At 41.8% G+C, this 20441-nt stretch overlaps 1 protein-coding gene across 3 annotated transcripts in view; it reads left to right on the top strand.

Annotated features, from left to right (window-relative positions):
- The first annotated feature begins 8555 nt into the window (after positions 1–8555).
- The window catches only part of ARHGAP21 (Rho GTPase activating protein 21), a 173124-nt gene continuing 161238 nt past the window's right edge, over positions 8556–20441 (top strand). For 2 of the 3 annotated variants that reach the window (XM_010590673.3, XM_023548863.2), the window contains exons 1-2: positions 8556–8669; positions 10071–10516. In XM_010590673.3, coding sequence (XP_010588975.2) covers positions 10439–10516 — 78 coding nt within the window. In that variant the 5' untranslated portion in view covers positions 8556–8669; positions 10071–10438. Of the gene's footprint in view, positions 8670–9929; positions 10517–20441 lie in introns of those variants that run through there. The other variant, XM_023548861.2, reaches the window with a different exon arrangement.

The raw sequence follows: 20441 nt of genomic DNA, 5'->3' as shown, positions 1-20441 counted from the left end.
AGGGTGGGATTGTAACACCACCCTTACTCAGGTCACCTCCCTGATCCAACATAAAAGGAGTTTCCCTGGGGTGTGGCTTGCACCGCCTCTTATCTCTCAAGAGATAAAAGGAAAGGAAAGTAAGTAGAGAGTAGGGGACCTCATACCACCAGGAAAGCAGTGCCAGGAGCAGAGCATATCCTTTGGACCTGAGGTCCCTGTGCTGAGATACTTCCAGACCAAGGGAAGATTGATGACAAGGACCTTTCTCCAGAGCCAACAGAGAGAGAAAGCATTCCTCTAGAGCTGATGCCCTGAATTTGAACTTCCAGCCTACTAGATTGTAAGAAAGTAAATTTCTCTCTGTTAAAGCCATCCACTTGTGGTATTTCTGTTATAGCCACACTAGATGACTGAGACAGTCTATTTGTCTGTCACTGAACCAGTACCAGGCTGTTTTGATTACCATGACTGTAGTAAGTTTTGAGATCAGGAAGTGTGAGGCCTGCTATGCTCTTCTTCAATATTGCTTTAGCTATTCGGGGCCTCCTTCATTTCCATATATAATTGGAGGTTAGTTTTTCCATTTCATTAAACAATGTTGGGGGAAGATCCTTTCTTATTTCTTCCAGCTTCTAATAGCCCAGGTTTTAAATGGCTTGTAGCAACATAACTCCAATCTCTGCCTCAGTCTTCACGTGGCTGACTTCCCCCTGTGTCTGTCTGTGTCTCTTCTCTTTCCATAAAACACTGGTCATATTGGATTAGGGCCCACTATACTCCAGGACGAACTCATGTTAACTAATTACATTTTCAAAGACCCAATTTCCAAATAAGGTCACATTCACAGGTACCAAGGGTTAGAACTTCAACATATCTTTTTGGGGAGACACAATTCAACCTGTAACATTTATTACGCACAAAGCACAATGATTAGCACATAGTAAGCATGTGATAAATGTTAGTTGTTGTTATTAAAAACCATGTTAGAGGTAGTATGGAAGTATGGATAAAAGCATGGGTTCTGGAACCAGACCACCTGGGGCTTAAATCCTGGTTCTGCCACACACCTATCTTATTAAGTTGTGTGTAAACCTCATGGAGAAATGCCTAGCACATAGGAAGTGCTAGATAGATGGCAGTCACTATTATTATTTGCTAGCTTTTGTACTTATATACATAAAAAAAAAAAACATATATATAGGTAATAATTTCCCAGGGTCTCATGGTCAATGATGGAGCTGAACTACAGTCTTAATCCTGACATCTCACTACATCTTATAGAAGTGTTCCTTCTTTAGGTTATGTTTTTCCCCCCAGAATTTCTAAAATGTGTTTGTCTTACTCCTTAGTGCTGCTCTAACAGAAATACCAGGGGTAGGGTAGATTTAAAGAGCAGAAATTTATTTTCTCACAGCTTAGGAGGTTGGAAGTCTGAATTCAAGGCACTGGCTCTAGAGGAAGGCTGCCTAATCTGTCAGCTCTGGGGGAAGGTCCTTGTCTCTCTTCAGTTTCTGCTCCTCAGTTCCTTGGTAATCTTCATGTGGCATGACATCTATCTTCCCCCGTCTGTGCTTGCTTGCCTCTGTGTCTAAACTCTTCTTTTTATATCTCAAAAGTGATTGGCTTAAGACAACCCCACACCGATATGGCTTCATCAGCATAACAAAGAAAAAAACCTATTCCCTAAAGGGATTGTGTCCACAGGTATAGGGGTTAGATTTGCAACATATATTTTTTGGAGGGAGGGGCAATTAAATCCACAACATTGTTTTATTTCCCCTTTTTTCCTTTACATTGTTTTCAGCAAGAAATGTGCTGTCATTCCTTTTTTTTTTTAATTGTGCTTTAAGTGAAAATTTACAATTCAAGTCAGTTTCTCATACAAAAACTTAGACACACGTTGTGTTGCTCTCCCTGTAATGTGACGGCACATTCCTCCTCTCCACCCTGTATTTTCCGAGTCCGTTCAATCAGCTCCTGTCCTCCCGCTGCCTTCTCATCTCACCTTCTGACAGGAGCTGCCCACATAGTCTCATGTGTCTACTACAGCTAAGAAGCACACTCCTCACCAGTATCATTTTATGTCTTGTAGTCCAGTCTAATCTTTGTCTGAAGAGTTGGCTTTAGGAATGGTTTTAGCTTTGGGCTAACAGAGAGTCCACGGGCCATGTCGTCTGCGGTCCCTCCAGTCTCAGTCAGACCATTAAGTCTGGTCTTTTTACTAGAATTTGAGTTCCTCACCCCACTTTTCTCCACTGGGGACTCTGTTGTGTTCCCTGTCAGGGCAGTCACCGGTGGTAGCTGGGAACCATCTAGTTCTTCTTGTCTCAGGCTGATGAAGTCTCTGGCTTATGTGACCCATTTTGCCTCTTGGGTTCATATTTTCCTTGTGTCTTTGGTGTTCTTCATTCTGCTTTGCTCCAGGTGGGTTGGGACCAATTGATGCATCCTAGATGGCCACTTGCTAGCTTTTAAAGCTCCTGATGCCAATCACCAAAGTGGGGTGCAGAATGTGTTTCTTAATAAACTTTGTTATGCCAATTGATCTAGATGTCCCTCAAAACTATGGCCCTCAGACCCTGGCCCCTGCTACCCTGTCCCTGTAAGTGTTTGGTAGTATTCGGGAAACTTCTTAGCTTTTGGTTTAGTCCAGTTATGCTGACTTCCCTTGTATTGTGTGTTGTCCTTCCCTTGACCTCAGATAATTCTTGTTTACTATCTAGTGAGGGAATTCCCCTCTCCTTCCCTTCTCACCCTTGTAACCATCAAAGAATGTTTTCTTCTGTGTTTAAACCTTTTCTGGAGTTCTTATAACAGTGGTCTCATACAATATTTGTCCTTTTGTGACTGACTAATTTCAATCAGAATAATGCCTTCCAGATTCCTCCATGTTATGAGATGTTTTGCGGATTCGTTGCTGTTCTTTATTGTTGCGTAGTAGTCCATTTGTGAATATACCATGATTTGTTTATCCATTCCTCCGTTGATGGGCATCTAGGTTGTTTCCATCTTTTTGCTATTGTAAACAGTGCTGCAATGAACATGGGTGTGCATATATCTATTCATGTGACAGCTCTTATTTCTCTAGGATATATTCCAAGGAATGGAATTGCTGGATCATGCACTGGGGTGGGATGGTAGTTCTATTTCTAGCTTTTTAAGGAAGAGCCAAATCAATATTCCAAAGTGGTTGTACCATTTTACATTTTCACCAGCAGTGTATAAGTGTTCCAGTCTCTCCACAACCTTTCCAACATTTATTATTTTGTGTTTGTTGGATTAATGTTAGCCTTGTCGGAGTGAGATGCTATCTCATTGTAGTTTTAATTTGCATTTCTCTAATGGCTAATGATCACAAGCATTTCCTCATGTATCTGTTAGCTACCTGAATGTCTTCTTTAGTGAGGTGTCTGTTCATATCCTTTGCTCGTTTTTTAATTGGGTTATTTGTCTTTTTGTTGTTGAGGTTCTGCAGTATCTTGTAGATTTTAGAGATTAGATGCTGATCCGATTTGTTGTAGCCAAAAATTTTTTCCTAGTCTGTAGGTTATCTTTTTGCTCTTTTGGTGAAGTCTTTGGATGAGCATAAGTGTTTGATTTTTAGGAGCTTCCAGTTATCTGTTTTCTCTTTTGGTGTTTGTGCATTGTTAGTAATGTTTTTAATACTGTTTCACGGAAGAAAAAATAGGGACAATGCTAGGAGCTCTAATACATGGTATTAGAGCTCCTAGCATTGTCCCTATTTTTTCTTCCGTGATCTTAATCATTTTAGATTTTATATTTAGGTGTTTGATCGGTTTTGAGTTAGTTTTCACACATGGTGTAGGGTATGGGTCTTGTTTCATTTTTTGGCAGATAGATATCCAGTTACGCCAGCGCCATTTGTTAAAGAGACAGTCTTTTCCCCAATTAATGGGCTTTAGGTGTTTGTCAAATATCAGCTGCTCATAAGTGGAATAATTTGTGTCTGGATTCTCAATTCTATTCCATTGGTTTATGTATCTGCTCTTGTACCAGTACCAGGCTATTTTGACTACTGTGGTGGTATAATAGGTTCTAAAATCAGGTAGTGTGAGGCCTCCCACTTTGTTCTTCTTTTTCAGTAATGCTTTACTTATCAGGGGCCTCTTCCCTTTCTATATGAAGTTGGTGATTTGTTTCTCCATCTCATTAAAAAATGCCATTGGAATTTGGATTGGGGTTGCATTGTATCTATAGATTGCTTTGAGTAGAATAGATATTTTCACAAAGTTGAGTCTTCCTATCCATGAGCAAGGTATATTTTTCCACTTAAGTAGGTCTCTTTTGGTTTCTTGCTGTAGTGTCTTATAGTTTCCTTTGTACAGGTCTTTTATGTCTTTGGTTAGATTTATTCCAAAGTATGTTATCTTCTTGGGGGCTCTTGTAAATGGCATTGATTTGGTGATTTTCTCTTCAGAGTTCTCTTTGTTGGTGTAGAGGACCCCAACTGATTTTTGTATGTTTATCTTGTATTATGATGCTCTGCTGAACTCTTCTATTAGTTGCAGTAGTTTTCTTTTAGGGTTTAGGGTTTTCTGTGTATAAGATCATATCATCTGCAAATAGTAAATACGTGTACTTCTTCCTTACCAATCTGGATGCCCTTTATTTCTTTTTCTAGCCTAATTGCTGTGGCTATGACCTCCAGCACAATGTTGAATAAGAGTGGCGATAAAGGGCATCCTTGTCTGGTTCCCATTTTCAAGGGGAATGCTTTCAGACTCTCTCCATTTCGGATGATGTTGGCTGTTGTCTTCGTATAAATGCCCTTTATTTTGCTGAGGAATTTCCCTTCTATTCCTATTTTGCTGAGAGTTTTTATCATGAATGGGTGTTGTCAAATGCCTTTTCTGCATCAGATGGTAAGACAATGTGGTTCTTGTCTTTTTTTTTTTATCTGTGTGATGGATTACAGTGATTGTTTTTCTAACGTTAAACCATCTCAGCATACATGGTATGAATCTCACTTGGTCATGGTGAATTATTTTTTTGTTACGTTGTTGAATTCTATTGGCTAGAATTTTTTGAGGATTTTTGCCTCTAAGTTCATGAGGGATACTGGCCTGTAATTTTTTTTTTTTTTTAAGTGATGTCTTTACCTGGTTTTAGTATGAGGGCTATTCTGGCTTCGTAGAATGAGTTTGGGAGTATTCCTTTTCTATGCTCTGAAATAACTTTAGTAGTAGTGGTGTTAACTCTTCTCTGGAAGTTTGTTAGAATTCTCTAGTGAAGCCATCATGGCCAGGGCTTTTTTTTTTTGTTGGGATTTTTTAATTACCTTTTCAATCCCTTCTTTTGTTATAGGTTTATTTAGTTGTTCTACCTCTGTTTGTGTTAGTTTAGGTTAAGTACTGTGTTTCTAGAAATTTGTCCATTTCCTCTTAGGTTTTCAAATTTGTTAGAATACAATTTTGCATAGTATTCGGCTATGATTGTTTTCATTTTAGTTGGGTGTGCTGTGATAATCACCCATCTCATTTTTTATTTGGGTTATTTGCTTCCTCTCCTGTTTTTCTTTTGTCATTTTGGCCAATCGTTATTAATTTTGTTGATCTTTTCAAAGAAGGAGCTTTTGGTCTTGTTAACTCTTTCGATTGTTTTTCTATTTTCTGTTTCACTTAATTCTGCTCTAATTTTTTATGATTTGCTTTCTTCTGGTGCTCGAGGGCTTCTTTTGCTGCTCTCTTTCTATTTGTTTGAGCTGTAGGGATAATTCTTTGATTTTGGCCCTCCTTTTTGGATGTGTGCATTTACTGCTACAAATTGACCTCTGAGCACTGCTTTTGCTGTGTCCCAAAGGTTCTTGTAGAATGTGTTTCAATTCTCATTTGATTCTATGAATTTCTTTATTCTTGCCTTAATTTCATCAGTAACCCAGTAGTTTATGAGCAAGGTGTTGTTCAGTTTCCATGCGTTTGATTTTTTTTTCCCTTACTTTTTCTGTTATTGATTTCTACTTTTATGGGTTTATGGTCAGAAAAGATGCTTTGTAATATTTCGATGTTTGGGTTCTGTTAAGCTTGCTTTGTGCCCTAACATGTGGTCTATTCTGGAGAATGTTCCCTGTGCATTGGAAAAGAAAGCATACTTGGCTGCTGTTGGGTGGAGTGTTCTGTATATGTCTATGAGGGCAAGTTGGTTGATTGTGGCATTTAGATCTTTTGTGTCTTTATTTGAGCTTCTTTCTGGATGTTCTGGCCTTCACAGAAAGTGTTTTACCTCCTTAAAAAAAAAAAAAATCCTTTTCATTCATGTCTCCTTCCATACCCAGTATTTCCTCTTCTTTACCAAACTAAAAACATTTCAAAATCATCGTTTATAAAATATTTTTATTACAAAAATAACCTATATGTTCCCAGCTGTTAGGTACTTAATTTATGTCATGCATTTGCATTCATGAGGCACTTAGCTTTGTGCTTAAAATTATTTTTCTTTTCTAGGCATATTCTATAATAAACCCACTAGAGGTACACTACCTGAACCCTGCGTTTTATTCACTTCTTGTTCATTTACTCAACAGTATCTAGAACTGGATACTGCTATTGCTTAATAGTTATTCAGTAAATTATCAGCTGGCAGGCAATTCCTTTATTTTATTATTATTATATTTTTCTTTGTTATCGACTTACTAATTTGGCCAGGGGCTGTCAAGAACATGCAAATTTCGTGGCCATGTAAAAATCATCTAGTGAGTCTTTCTTTTGAGGTTCAGGATTTAGCTGTATATTTTATGTAGGTGCTTAGCATTTTCCTGTTTAAGGAAGATCTACAAACTAAGGCACAGGTACTCAGGCTACAGGGGGTCCCTCCCCCTGCCCCCATCAAGAAATAGGACCCCAGGTGGTGGGTAAAGAGAAGCAGGGGTGGTGGGGGAGGTGCGGGGGGATTTCTAAGTCTTCAGGGGATAGTGTAGTAAGAATGAAAAGGTAAGCAGACCCCGCGGCTTCTTGGTTTTGTTCTCTTTTTCCCCTCAGGATGGTGTGGCAGCTGATCAGACACAATAGCTGGCAGTGCCCCGCCGGAGTGAAGATAAAAATGACCCTCAACAGCACCAGCAGGGGGACTGAAAAAGGGAGGAGGGGTGTGTATGGGAGGGGGAGGGAGTATGAGTGACAAGGTGACAAGCACCACTTCAGCCCTGTGAGGATCAGAGGACAGGAGCCACCTCCCGGGAAAGGAGGCGGGATGGGAAGAGGAGAGCAAGGGGCGGTGGCTTTCCCTAATGGAGGAGGGGCAAGGGGTGGAGAGCAGTCTGAGTCAGCAGCCCTCGATTGGCTCTTGTTCTCTCGTCGCATCTCTGTATTGGGCAATTTGCAGCGGGAGATGTTGTGAGGTGCGGTGGGGCGGAGCAAGCAGCCTGGGGTCTGACAAGGCCCTGGAGTTGGGTGGGGAGCAGCCGGGTTTGTGCTTTGGCCCTGGGGCCACCGTGACATACAGTGTGGAGAAGTGTAGCCACCTCACCTCAATTCCGCTAGCCGCGCCAAATTCGTTCAGCTGCTCAGGAGATTTAAAAAGAGAAAAGATTTGAATGAAAACGCTTCTCAACTCCCCCCACCCCCAAACATGGGAAGATATTTTGCTGTCTGGAGTGAAAGGATACTCCCATATCTTGAAGTCCCATATAGCGTCTGCGGCTGCAAATAAGAGGCAAAAAATCACCAAGGCATTGCCCCCCTCAGTCTGGGAACCTTTGATTGCTTGATTCTGCAAATCCAGTTGTCCCCCCGCCCCACCCCAACCCCTGAGGAGCCCTGGTCACGCAGTGGATAAGCGCTAGGCTGGTAACCAAAAGGTAGACCGTTCAAACCCGCCAACCTCTCCGCAGAAGAAAAATGTGCAGTCTGCATCCGTGAGGATTACAGACCTGAAAACTCTATGGGGCAGTTCTACTCTGCCCTACAGAGTCGCTATGACTAGAATTCGACTAGAAGGCAACGGGTTTACTGGTTTACGCTCCGCCCCTGACAACCGTGCACCAAGTCACTCTTCCCTCGTCTAGCAGAAACCCCGGTTCCTAGCCGCTCCCGCTCAGCGCTGGGGAGATAGGAGAAGGCGGGGAAGGTTTTGTGTGTGCCTGGTTTTCTGGGGAGTGGGTGGGTGGGTGGAGTGAGGGCCTGCAGGTTCAGAGACACACTGGGAAGGGGTTGGCGAGCAAACACCCCCGAGCTAATCCTCTTCTCCAGGGTCGGTTCCTGGGGACCGTATTATTCAAGACAGAAAATATTCAGCCCCAGAGCCTCCCCTGGGGAGGGGAGGGGAAGGAGGTGGAGTGGGAGGAGGTGGATCCAGGGAGGAAGACGAGAGAAATCCGCCCCCGGGAAACAGCTTGGCGCGGCAGCGGAGCAAGGCACTCCTGTCATTTGGCGATCGCGGGCGCCCGAGCAGGGCCCCGGCCCGGCCCGGCGAGGCGAGGGGAGAGTCCGGCGGCCGCCGGCGCCCCGCCCCACGCCCTCCCGCGGCGGCCGAGAGCCCGGGGCCGACCGGGGCAGGTCGCAGCGGCGCCTGGGAGAGGCCGGCCGGGGGCGGCGGCCTCGGAGTGCGGCGGCGGGTAGCGCCGGATCGTCCTCTCTTTCGGTCCGGCTTGCGCCGGGCATGCGGAGCGCGGCGGGGCGCGCTGTCCTGTAGCCGGCAAGCCACCTCCGGATCCACTCGCCTGGCTTTCTCCGGTGCGTGTCTGTTTTATTTTCCGCCTTTGCCGTGAGGGCGCAGCGCTCCCGGGCCATTGGAGAGCCCGACTTCGCAGCGGGCTCCCTCCCTTCCCGCCACCTCGGGCCACCTCGCCCGGCCGCTGGCGCGGGGCCGGAGGGAGCCCACGGCGGGCGCCAGGCGGGGGCGGTGGGGCCGCGCCCGCGTGTGCGGAGCGAGGGAGGGACCGAGAGAGGAGGGAAGGGCACAAAGGCCGGCGACGGGCGTCGGAGTCCGGCCGGCCGGCCGTGGAGGAGGGGCGCCTCGCGTCCGCTCATGAATATTAACCCAGCCTGCGGCCTAGCACGTCCCGGCCGGGCCCGGCGCCCGGCCCGCGTCCCCGCTGCTGCTCGCCCGCGCGCCTTTGAAGCTTGGGCGCAGCAAGGCGGGAAGGGTAAGCCCTTTCCTGCTTTCTCTTTACCTTCCAGTCTCCCTACACCTTTTTTAAAAGTACATATTTGGGCTTCTCTTCCCGGGAGATCGAGATTACCGACCCGCCTCAGGAAGGGGCGGAGGAAATAGTGGTAGGTGGGTGGTGGTTTTCTTTTTCCCTTCTTTTTTTTTTTCCTAGGTGGCTACAGGGAAAGGGGAAGGTAGTGTCGGGACGTAGTTTAGGGAGCAGCAACTAAGTAAAAGTTGCTTGAGCGGCGGCTTCATCTGTGTAGCTGAAGAAAAATGCCCCGGAGAGGGAGCTGCGCCCGGTTCCCACCCGCGGCGGCACACGCCTCCCGCGCGGCTCCGCGCCGCTCCCCACCCAGCCCCGCCGCGGGCCAAGGAAAACAGCCGTCTCCTCGGGGAGACCCGGAACCGGCGGCGGAGCGCGCGGCGCCCGGGCTCTTCCCGGGCTCTTCCCGGGCTCTTCCCGGGCTCTTCCCGGGCTCTCGGGCCAGCTTGCTTGCAAGCGCGGGCCGAGCGGCGCTGGCCCTGACTGTCAGTGGCTTGCTTTTTGTTCGTTTTGGGGGGGATAGAGGCGGCCGAATAGGGTGTTTGAAAAGTATTATCCCATTTTAGCTTAATGGGGAGAAAACTTAAGTGTACGTATTTGAGCGATGAGAAGAATGTATATAGTACCTCCCTTCTGGCCAGAATATACGCTAATGAAAATGCACTTTAAAATGTTTTATTTTTTAGAGAAAAACAGCAAGACACGTTTGACGCAACCACCGTGCAGTTCTGATGTTCTCATTTTTTCCCCTTGATTTATAGGTTTTTTTTTTTTTTTTGCATGGGATGATTATTTAAGCTTTCATTTGTGTTGATTATCAGCATGGACCAATTAATCCGTTCAAGAGTGGTAAACGCGAACTTGGTATGGACATGTGGACAAGGCTAAGCTCAGCGTGTGGAGAAAGTTCACGCCCTTTAACTTTTTCCTGTTCTAGGACGATCTTGGGGGCTGACGCTCGAGCCTTCATGACACACTCCGCTTCTTCTTGGACCCGGGAGGAGGACTAGAAAGAAGGTAGCCGCTTTCTGCTTTAGCCTCGACGCATCTTCCGCGCCCTCCTTTGTTGTTTAATTCTCAAGAAATGGAAGGAGACGGCGAAGTCAGTTGAAGTCGGAAGAAATCATGGACGCCTTTTGAAGGCGCTTCGTAGAAACCTTCATTCCCTGGCGCTATTATTTGGCTCACCAGCACTGCAGCACCTTGGAGACTGGTGTGGAATCCTTTACTTTTTGGTGTGTGGTGGCATTTTTCCCCCAATGTGGACTCCAGAGGATTTGTTCCTTCTTTGTAATTTGAAATGAAATGATGGCCACACGTCAGACTGGTCTACCTGAGGGAGATGGTGACAAACTTAAGGCCAGCGGGTCCCCTGCCTGTGAGGTAAGAGCACCCCCCTGCCAGGCCACCACTGTGAGTTCTCTCTGGGAGACTTGCTGCCAGTAGGTGGATGAGCTGCCACCAAACCCGAGAACCTAAGCAGAGGCCTTGGGACTTGTAGTTGGTTAGTGGGCGCTTGATTGGCTTGATCAGTAGCAAGGTGAAGCTTTGTCCATTTTCGGTATCAGAAACTTCCAGCGATCCTTTTACAAAAGTGTTTTTCTCTCTTTGGAATGCCCACCACACTTAGAGTGTCGAATTCTCCCGTTTTGGGTGGCTACAAGTCTGAGGATAGGGACCCTCATTATCTGACTGTTTTCAGTTCCCATCCCCCAGGATTGTTGGAGTTGACGCTCCTTAATGGGTAGATTGTGGATTTTGTGTTTGTGTATCCATGGTTTGCTTTCGAAGGTGGAGAGAGGGGAGGTTGTATTGCTTGTTGCACCTGAAACTTAGCCTCTCTTGGATAGAGACTGGTGTCTTGGCTGTTGGTGTGGATCTCTGTTTTGGGTAGAAAAACAAGGATTTTCCTGTGGACGGTTTTGACACAGCCTTGGAAAAGTACCTTATGGTAATTCCAACTCCCTGACAAATCTCCTACCTTTCATGTGCTTTTATTTATATGGGTCCTTTCAGTGCTCAGAAGTTGTGTGAGCTTGTCTAACGTGTCAGGTGGCTTACATTGCTGTTCAGACTAGCATCGTTTGAAGAGCTCAACATTCAGTCAGCTCAGACCCTAGACTTTTTATTAATAACATTATAAGGATCTCTACCACTGGATACCCAGAAGATTTTACATCAGTTGTCCTGAAATTTTTTTGAGCAGGCAGGATAGAAATCAGAGAAAATCCACTGATTTCTGACATCCATATACCCTGTTGTGTCTTGTTATCTTTTTTTCCTCCTCCTATTTGGAGTTTTCTTCTATAATGAATATATTGTGTTCACTTTGTTATTGATGGTTTCTGTAATTACTAAATATACTGAGTATTTGTTACCCTTAAACTTTGCCTATGAGTCAGAATCGACTCGACGACAATGGGTTATACTTCTATTGAAAGGCTGAGGATTATTTCAGACAATAACACCCTCAAATGGGGCTTCACTGTCTCACTGTTTCTTTTGTACCTCATAAGTGGTAAATTTTAACTCCATGGTCATTGAAACAAGGTCAAGTTCTAAGTATGTGAGTTTTGGCATTATAATGAAAATGAATCAGAACTTAAATTTTTATTCATAAAGCATGCAGGGGAACGTGCTGCGTGCATTTTACTTCATGGTGGCTTAGAAAGTTTCTGCAGAACACAGAGTGAGGTATAGTGTGCCGTTACACAGGTTATTAGAGAGAACTATAGCTTTGCATTTAGAACCAGTGTTTTACTTCTTGACATCTGTAGACACCTGCTTGCAGGTAAAAGCATGACTAAGTGTAACACCACAATCCTCTGATCATGGTAAACCATAATAACTCCTTTTGGAAGGCCTACCTACAACTTGGTGATTGCTTAATGTGTATTGTAGTTACATAATAATATGTACTGCAGTCCTAAGGCCTTATTTGTCATAGTTGTCTTGTGAATACTTTAATTAGCATTCTATTTGCAAGAACTAATGTCATTTGAAAAAATGATGGTTTTTTTTTTTTTTTTTGTCTTTTAAGGGATGCCCTGAAACCAAGAATTTATAATAGACACATCTTGTCCCTGGCTGGAGAGCAGCTTTTCCAGTTGTACACTTGGCTTTTATTAACAATGATAGCTATGCGTTTTTTTTAAGGGCTGTGAAGTTTATTTTCATTTGGACCTTACTATTGGTACCAGGCGCTCCTTGGAAACCATATGGGGCAGTTCTACTCTGTCCTATAGGGTCGGTATGAGTCGGAATCGACCCGACGGCAACGGGTTTGGTTTTTTTGGTTATTGGTATGATCATACTGTTTCTAGTTTGGGAAAAAAGAAAACAGAATTGTACATATTTTGCTCATTTAAAGAACATATGCAGTTCTTCATTTGGGTATTAAGTTATAATATTGTTTAACATCTTTTAGAATAGGCAGATATTTTCTTTCGATTTTATATGGAAAATTAAAAAAATTTTAAAACCCCAGAGCTTGCGTGGGGCCAACTTGTGTAATTATTTTTGCGTCTATTTAGTTATGATGTGTATTTATCTCTCATTGGTGCTTCTGGTATACATTAAATCTGGGGACTATTAGTAATAAAAAGAGAGTTGCCATTGGAATGCTTAAAGATATTTAGGTCCTTAAGCCCTGCACTTAATTGTGCTAATTTTATTAGATATACGTACCTTCCAGAGTACTGTCATTTTTTTTAAACCAATACATGTGTTCCTAAATGTGTTTGAATAACAAATTTACGCTTTTTTTTAAAACTAACCAAGAAATGAGCACGTATGTCTTAATTATGCTCTTAGCAAAAAAAAAAAACCAAAAAAAAAACTTTGCAGTGAATTAATAATTTGTGGTGAATTAATAGGAGTCTCTGTTTTGTGACTTATCTAAGGAGCTAATTCCACCCTCTATGAATAAGGTCTATTGCTTTGTTCAAAAACAGCCTTGTTTACCTTAAGTATTAGAACCTAATTGTGTTGCTGTATGAGTAAATTTAGTTGCCTTCCCAAATATGTTTTGTAAGGTTACAAAACAAACAAACAACCTGCTTCAAATCAGGAATTGTGACAATTCAGTAGAGTACATCTTGGCATTATACAGTAAGGATGGCACAGGTTGTATTCACACAAGATTGGGTATTTTACACATTTTTTTTTTTAAAGATGTACTTTTCAGTGTTAGCTTCCCTCACCCTGAGCCAGGTCAGTGTTTTGGTGTATGTGCTCGTGTTTGTATGTAAAAGCTGATCTGTGGCGTGTTCTTGAGTAACTTGACTCATAAAATTATCTCTATGTAGACGTTTCCTTTGAATCCTCTGTGACATATCACCTAGTGGTTAAGAGCTAGGCTGCTAACCAGAAGGCCAGCAGTTCAGTTCCACCAGGCGCTCCTTGGAGACCCTCTGGGGACATTCTACTCTGTCCTATAGGGATTGACTTCACAGCAAGGGGTATATATATATACATATATTTTGGGTTATGTGTGTGTATATATATATCAATGTCATATATATTGTTCAAGCTTCAAGGTTCAACTAAATTTTCCAAACAAAAAAGCATTTCCTCAACCTTTTATTCCACATTGATTTTTTCCCCATTTCTAACATTTATCTTATTTTTTGTATGTAGTCCATAATATTATCCAATAATGGAATTTTCAGCACTTTCACTATTATTAAAACAAACTTATTTACTAATGTTAATGAACTTATTTTGCGTTTATGCTTTGCTTGTCCGATTAGTAAGATTATCACATGGCAAATAAATAAACCCGTTGCCGTTGAGTTGATTTCAACTCATAGCGACCATATATGACAGTAGAACTGCCCCACAGGGTTTCCAAGGCTGTAAATCTTTACGGAAGCAGTCTGCCACATATTTTTCCTGCTGAGTGGCTGGTAGGTTCGAACCACCGACCTTTCATTTAGCAAATAAGCGCTTAACCACTGTGCCACCAGGGCTCCTTAAAGGCATTATAGCTAATCAGAAATATTTGTTGGTTGACTTTGGAATAGTGCAAATAATAAAATAAGGCATGAGCTCATATGAAGCCATACTTTTTTGCTCTTTCTTCCTTCTGAGATACTGTGCTTTTGTCCCAGCCTTTCTTGTTCCATTTCCTCCGCTTTCCTCTTTTTAACCACAGCGTCTAAGCCAGGCCCTTTCCATTCACCTACTCTCTTCTCACTCCCTGGATGTTATTTTACACACACCTGTGGCTTTAATTTATATGCTGGTGACTCCAAATCTACAACTCTATCCCACATTTTGTGGTTAAGCTCTGGACTTGTATTGCCAGTTGTCTTTGTATCAGACAGTTTTCTTGGATATCTCACAGATATCTCAAGCTCAACATATCCACCTTTGTCTGTCTTCTTTTAGTGAATAGCACCACTCTTTACTTATTGGTCCGAGTCAAAAACTAGGTTGTCATCCTTGACTCTTCTCTCTCCTCATTCCTCATATCCAAGGTCCTATCGAGTCTACTTTCCAGGTCTTTTCCTCGCTGCTGCCTCTCTCTGAGTTCAGGGAGCTGTTCTCGTTGATGAATAACTGAAACACTACCTTTGGAATAAAGTTCAGTCCTTAGAAATCTTAAAGGACATTGATAATCTGGCCTTTACTGCTCCCATGTCACCTGTTACCTCTTTCTGTACTTCCTGTACTCAACTACTTTCAGTTCTCCAAGGAAACCTTGAGGTCTCTTTTAATTCAAGTTGTTGTAAATGCTGTTTTCTTCCACTTTCCTCCCCTACCCTTTCCACAACTGATCTTTATTTATCATTTTGGTCTTTTTTTCAAAACCGCTTGCACAGGGAAGTCTTCCCTAACCCTCCAAGACTGAATTAGTTGCCCCTGAACTGTTTTGGAAATAGCAGTTACGAGTTTTCTTGTGTATATTCCCACTGGATCATAAACCGCATAAGAGTGGGGACCGTGTTTGTTTCTACTGTGTCTGGGACATAGTAGGTGCTCAGTTATAAATACATGTGGAATTAATGAATGAATATGCTGGAAAAGCTTTAACTTTTATTAAATGTTCCTGTAGGTTCAGTATACCATACTCTCGATTATCCTCCTACCTCATTGGCCCCTCCTCCTTGGTTTCTTTGACATTTCCTCAACTTCCTGACCAGCTAACTTAGACATGTCTCAGGGCTCAGTTTGCATCTGTTTTCTTCATCTACATTCAGTTTCATTGTTTTAAATATGTATATACTGATAATTCATATGTATAAACGTATATATATATACATGTATTTGTTTATATCTATGTGTGTGTGTGCAAATATGTGCGTGTATATGTATTTTTCACTCCTGACCTGTCCCTTTATCCCTTGAATTCAGATTCCTTCATCCAACTGACCTGACCACTCACAGTTTCCACTTGGGTATTATATAAAATAGGCATATCCAAAAACCAAATTTCTGATTCTCTACATCCATTCCCTGAGCTCACCTTCCCAAGTTTGCTCCTTTCTCATCTTAGGCAATAGCAATCCCATCCTTCCAGGCCAGATATCTTGTAGGGATCTTTGACCTCTCCCTTTTTCGTATACATACCATGCAAATCTGGTTGACTCTACACTCATATGTATGTGTGTGTATATATATACACACACACACACACACACACAGTGTTTTCTAACTACTTGTCACTTCCACCACTAATCCCTTAGTCCAAGCTCTCATCTTCTCTCCCGTGGATCGTTATGACTTCCTAGCTGGTTTCGCATCTCAGTTTTAGCAGCTGCCAGCCTAGAGCCTGTTATCCACATAGTAATCAGTGGACCTTTCATAAGTCAAATCATGTCACTCCTTTATTCAGACTCCTCTAATGACTTCTTATTTCCCTCCAAATTAAAAAATGGAGTCCTTACAGTGACCTGTACAGTCCCATACAGCCTACCCTTCCACCTCTGTTTCTCTCTCTCACCACTCCGTTTGTTGAACCCCTTTCCCTCACACCCCTCACACGCCCTGCCCCCCTTCTTTGCTATGTTTGTCTCATATCACTTAATCTCATCTGGCATGCTATAGATTTTACTTAGTTATTTGAGACAGATAATGTATCTAGAATGTAAGCGTTAACAGTGCAGAGTTTGTTTTATTTACTGTTGTATTTCTTGTGCCTAGAAGAGTGCCTGGCACATTAAAAAAAAAAAAAAAAACCTGTTGCTGTTGAGTCGATTCCGACTTACAGTGACCCTGTAGGACAGGGTAGAACTCACCCATAGGGTTTCCAAGGAGTGGCTGGTAGATTTGAACTGTCAACCTTTTGGTTAGCAGCCGTAGCACTTAACCACTGGGCCACCAGGGCTCCACCTGGCACATAGTAAGCCCTCAGTAAATATTTTTTGAATGAATGAATGAAGACTTAGAAAAACTTCAAAATGTTATTGAATTTACAATTAAGTTTTTAAGTTAGGCATGTAATATGTGAATATGTATTTTAGATTACATAAAAATATGTAGAGTATGCAGGCTATGTTTTTCTTTGACTTTCATTCCACCTCCAATTCTGTTCCACCTCCATTAGAACTACCATTAATATTTATGAGTGCCTATTTTTCTTGCATCTTTCTTACCTTTGGGAAACTGATAACCAAGTAACAGTAACCAACACAGTGTGTAGTACAAATGAGTATTTTTACACTAGGAGGTGAGGTAATGATCATTAACAGACTAGTGGAAAGCAAGTCAGACTGGTGGATAGGAGAAACTATACAAAAGTAATATGTATATATTGACCATGTTTTATTTCCTAAAATAAATGACCAATATTTGAATGTTAATTATTATGTATTTTTTATGTCATTAATTCATAGTACATTTAAAAAAAATCACAGTATTGACATATGTCATAAAATGTTAACAGTTGTTAATTCTAGATGATGATATTTATCTTTGCATTTCCTTTTTTTTTTTAATTTCCAAAACTACTATAAAAAGACTGACAGATTTTTTTTTTTTTAAAGGTGGTATGTTACTCAAACTAAAAACCAAATCCATTGCTGTTGAGTCAATTCCGACTCATAGTGACCCTACAGGACTGAGTAGAACTGCCCCATAGAGTTTCCAGGGAGCACCTGGTGGATTCAAGCTGCCGATCTTTTGGTTGGCAGCTGTAGTTCTTAACCACTGCCACACCGGGGTTTCCAATACGTTACTAGGCTTGTAGAAATTTGTTTTTTAGCAAATGCATACTGTTTAAAACAATAAACACTTTTAAAAAAGCATATACACTGCTCAAAACAATACCTAAACTTTTTTTTTAAAGCATATAGTTTTTTTCAGTGGCTATCTAGGATTCGTTCTAGCCCAGTTACAGTGCAATGTAATACAACACTGTTATTTCATTGTAAACTTGTGTCCTTCATATTTGTGAATCTACATGTCAGAAGGTCCCTGGGTGGAGCAAATGGTTTGTGGTTGCTACTAGCCAAAAGGCTGCATGCAGGTTTGAACCTATCCCGTGGTGCCGTGAAAGAAATCCCTGGTGATCTGCTTCCATAGAGATTACAGCCATGAAAACCCAGTGGAGCTCAGTTCTACTTTGTAACACATAGGGTCACCATGAGTTGGAATCAACTTGATGGTAATGGGTTTTTTTTTTTAATGTCTCGAAACTGTTGCATGTCAAAATCTTTATGCTACAAGTTAGGATTGAAGGGAAAGCCTGTTGGGGTTGAGAATAATGGCAGTAGCAGCAGCAGGTATCGTCAGTAAGTGGCATTTCAGCAGAAGTTCTGGATTTGAGTGTATTGATTGGGACTTACCACTTCATAAAGCCATCAACAAAACGATTACCTAGATATAAAGAAAATTTCTTCCTAAATTGTTGGTGTTCCTTAGCATTCATCGCTTCCAAGTGAAAAATAAACATTTTATGAGGTCCAGTGCACCTTGATTACATAATCTCCGATCCTTTCCTCATTTCTGTACTTACCACCAGGTCAAATGATCTAGTACAAAAGTGATATTCAGCTTCTTTTGTTCTTTGGTTTGTGAGGGGACCTGTCATCTTGTTATATTTCACATTATGCTCATTTAAGTATTGGCAATGTTAGTGTTGATAAAGAGGCACAGATGCTGTTAAACTGAGTGCAGCTATTTTCTGTTACAGAAAGACCATATGGTAGGCACTTGTTTTTCTTTCTGCTTGATGTGATTAGATTAGTAAAACGAAACGTTAGTGGAGTTAAAGATTGTCCTAGTATTTATTTAATTTTAATTGACCATGAGGAATTAAATGTGTTAATAAAATATTACTGAATCTTCTGTTTATTCTGTATATTTTGTTGGTTTGCAGTAGGAAGACATTTTCACTTAAATTGCTGCCACCAAAATAGTTGTTTTAATTTAAGTTGCCATATTCCTATAAAACTGAGTATGGTGCAAATAGTCTATTCTGCAATAAAATGTGTAAGATGGCCTTTTGTGCCTGTAAAATAATCTGAAAGACAAATGGATATACTGTGCTAAAAGTTTAGGGAGCGAGGTGTGATGAAAATTGTTTTTTACACTAAGTCCTCTTCCTTCCTGTTATCTATTCTTATGTGAGAAATTCTACTGTGTAGATTTGTGAAGAAGAGAATAGGTTTACAACTCAAATTTGATATTTCTGAATATTCATCTGTTTTGGGGAAAGTATTTAGGCAGACCGGAACAGTTCATTAGTATTAAAAAAAATGGCACATTAAAGATGTTATTCATCTTGCCTCAGTGACTAGCTGCTGTTGAGTCTTCTATTTGATATTTTTTATTCAAAATGGGTTACTTACTGCTTATTCCCCTGTTGCTTATCTCTGTTTTGAGTGGACATCTGACATAGTTATGAGGAGTGGTATGTATATAGTGCTATTTATAATCCCACAGCTTTTGTCTTCTTCTAACCTAATGAAGACTTCTACTTTTCTGTTCACTGCAGTAATCTTTAATATATCTTGACAGGACTTATATTCTTAAGAACATGTTGATTTTCTCCTTATTTGTAATATGTAGAGTAGCCTTAAAAATCAATAGATACAAAGTTGGATTTGAGATTATTTTAGACATTTCTTCTGGGTATGGTTTAGTATCAGCTTGGAGATTACCATGCACCCCTTTTTAAAAAATTACCTCAAAGTGTCTAAGACGTCTTTAATTCCCAGTATTTTCCTAATAAATAAGATTCTATGTTTAAAAGAATCTATTTTCTCCTCTAGCTCTGCATTTTGGCTTCTGGAAACAAATTATGTACAAGGGGGTGTGAAGGGAAGGAAAGAATGCTCTGGGCACACAGTTTAAATTAGAACTATGCTATAGTGGTAGAATTCTGCCCTTCCATGTAGGAGACCTGGGTTCGATTCCCAGCCAGTGCACCTTGTGCACACCTACCACCTGTCAGTGGAGGTTCGTGTACTGCTGTGATGCTGAACAGGTTTCAGCGGAACCTCCAGACTGAGATGGATTAGGAGGAAAGGCCTGGTGATCTATTTCCAAAAACAACCAATGCAAAATCCTATGGATCCCAACAGTTCGATCTGCAGGTCGTCAGGGATGGTGTAGGACTGGGCATCACTGAGTTTGTTAGTCCCAACTTGACAGCAGCTGAGAACAATACAGTGTTTTTAGAGAACTTCTTCAAGTGATTTTTTTTTTTTCATTTGATGACATATCATTGTCATGGTTTGAATTATGTCCCCCCAAAAATGTGTGTATCAACTTGGTTAGGCCATGATCCCCAGTATTGCGTGGTTGTCCACCATTTTTTTATTTTAATTTTATGTTGAGAGGATTAGGGTGGGATTATAACAGAACCCTTACTCAAGTCATCTCCCTGATCCAAAGTAAAAGGGGTTTCCCTGGGGTGAGACCTGTACCACCTTTTATCTCTCAAGAGATAAAAGGAAAGGGAAGCAAGCAGAGAGTTGGAGACCTCATACCACCAAGAAAGCAGTGCCCGGAGCACAGTGAGTCCTTTGGACCTGAGGTTCCTGCGCTGAGATGCTCCCAGACCAAGGGAAGACTGAATGCATCACAAGGACCTTCCTCCAGAGCCAGCAGGGAGAGCAAGCCTTCCCTGGAGCTGACGCCCCGAATTTGGACTTCTAGCCTACTAGACTGTGAGAAAATAAATTTCTCTTTGTTAAAGCCATCCACTTGTGGTATTTCTGTTATGGCAGCTCTAGATGACTAAGAGAATCGTGGACTCCCTTCTCTGTGCATAGATTGTTTATATAGATCTTATCCCTTTTATAAGTGGAGGAAAAATTCTTAAAAAGTACAATCCGAAGATATTTTCAAGGGCTGTAAA

This window comes from Loxodonta africana, chromosome 4, assembly GCF_030014295.1.
Source record: "Loxodonta africana isolate mLoxAfr1 chromosome 4, mLoxAfr1.hap2, whole genome shotgun sequence".
Taxonomy (NCBI): Eukaryota; Metazoa; Chordata; class Mammalia; order Proboscidea; family Elephantidae; genus Loxodonta; species Loxodonta africana.
Note: the sequence above shows the minus strand (reverse complement) of the source record. Positions and strands in the feature narration are given on the sequence as shown.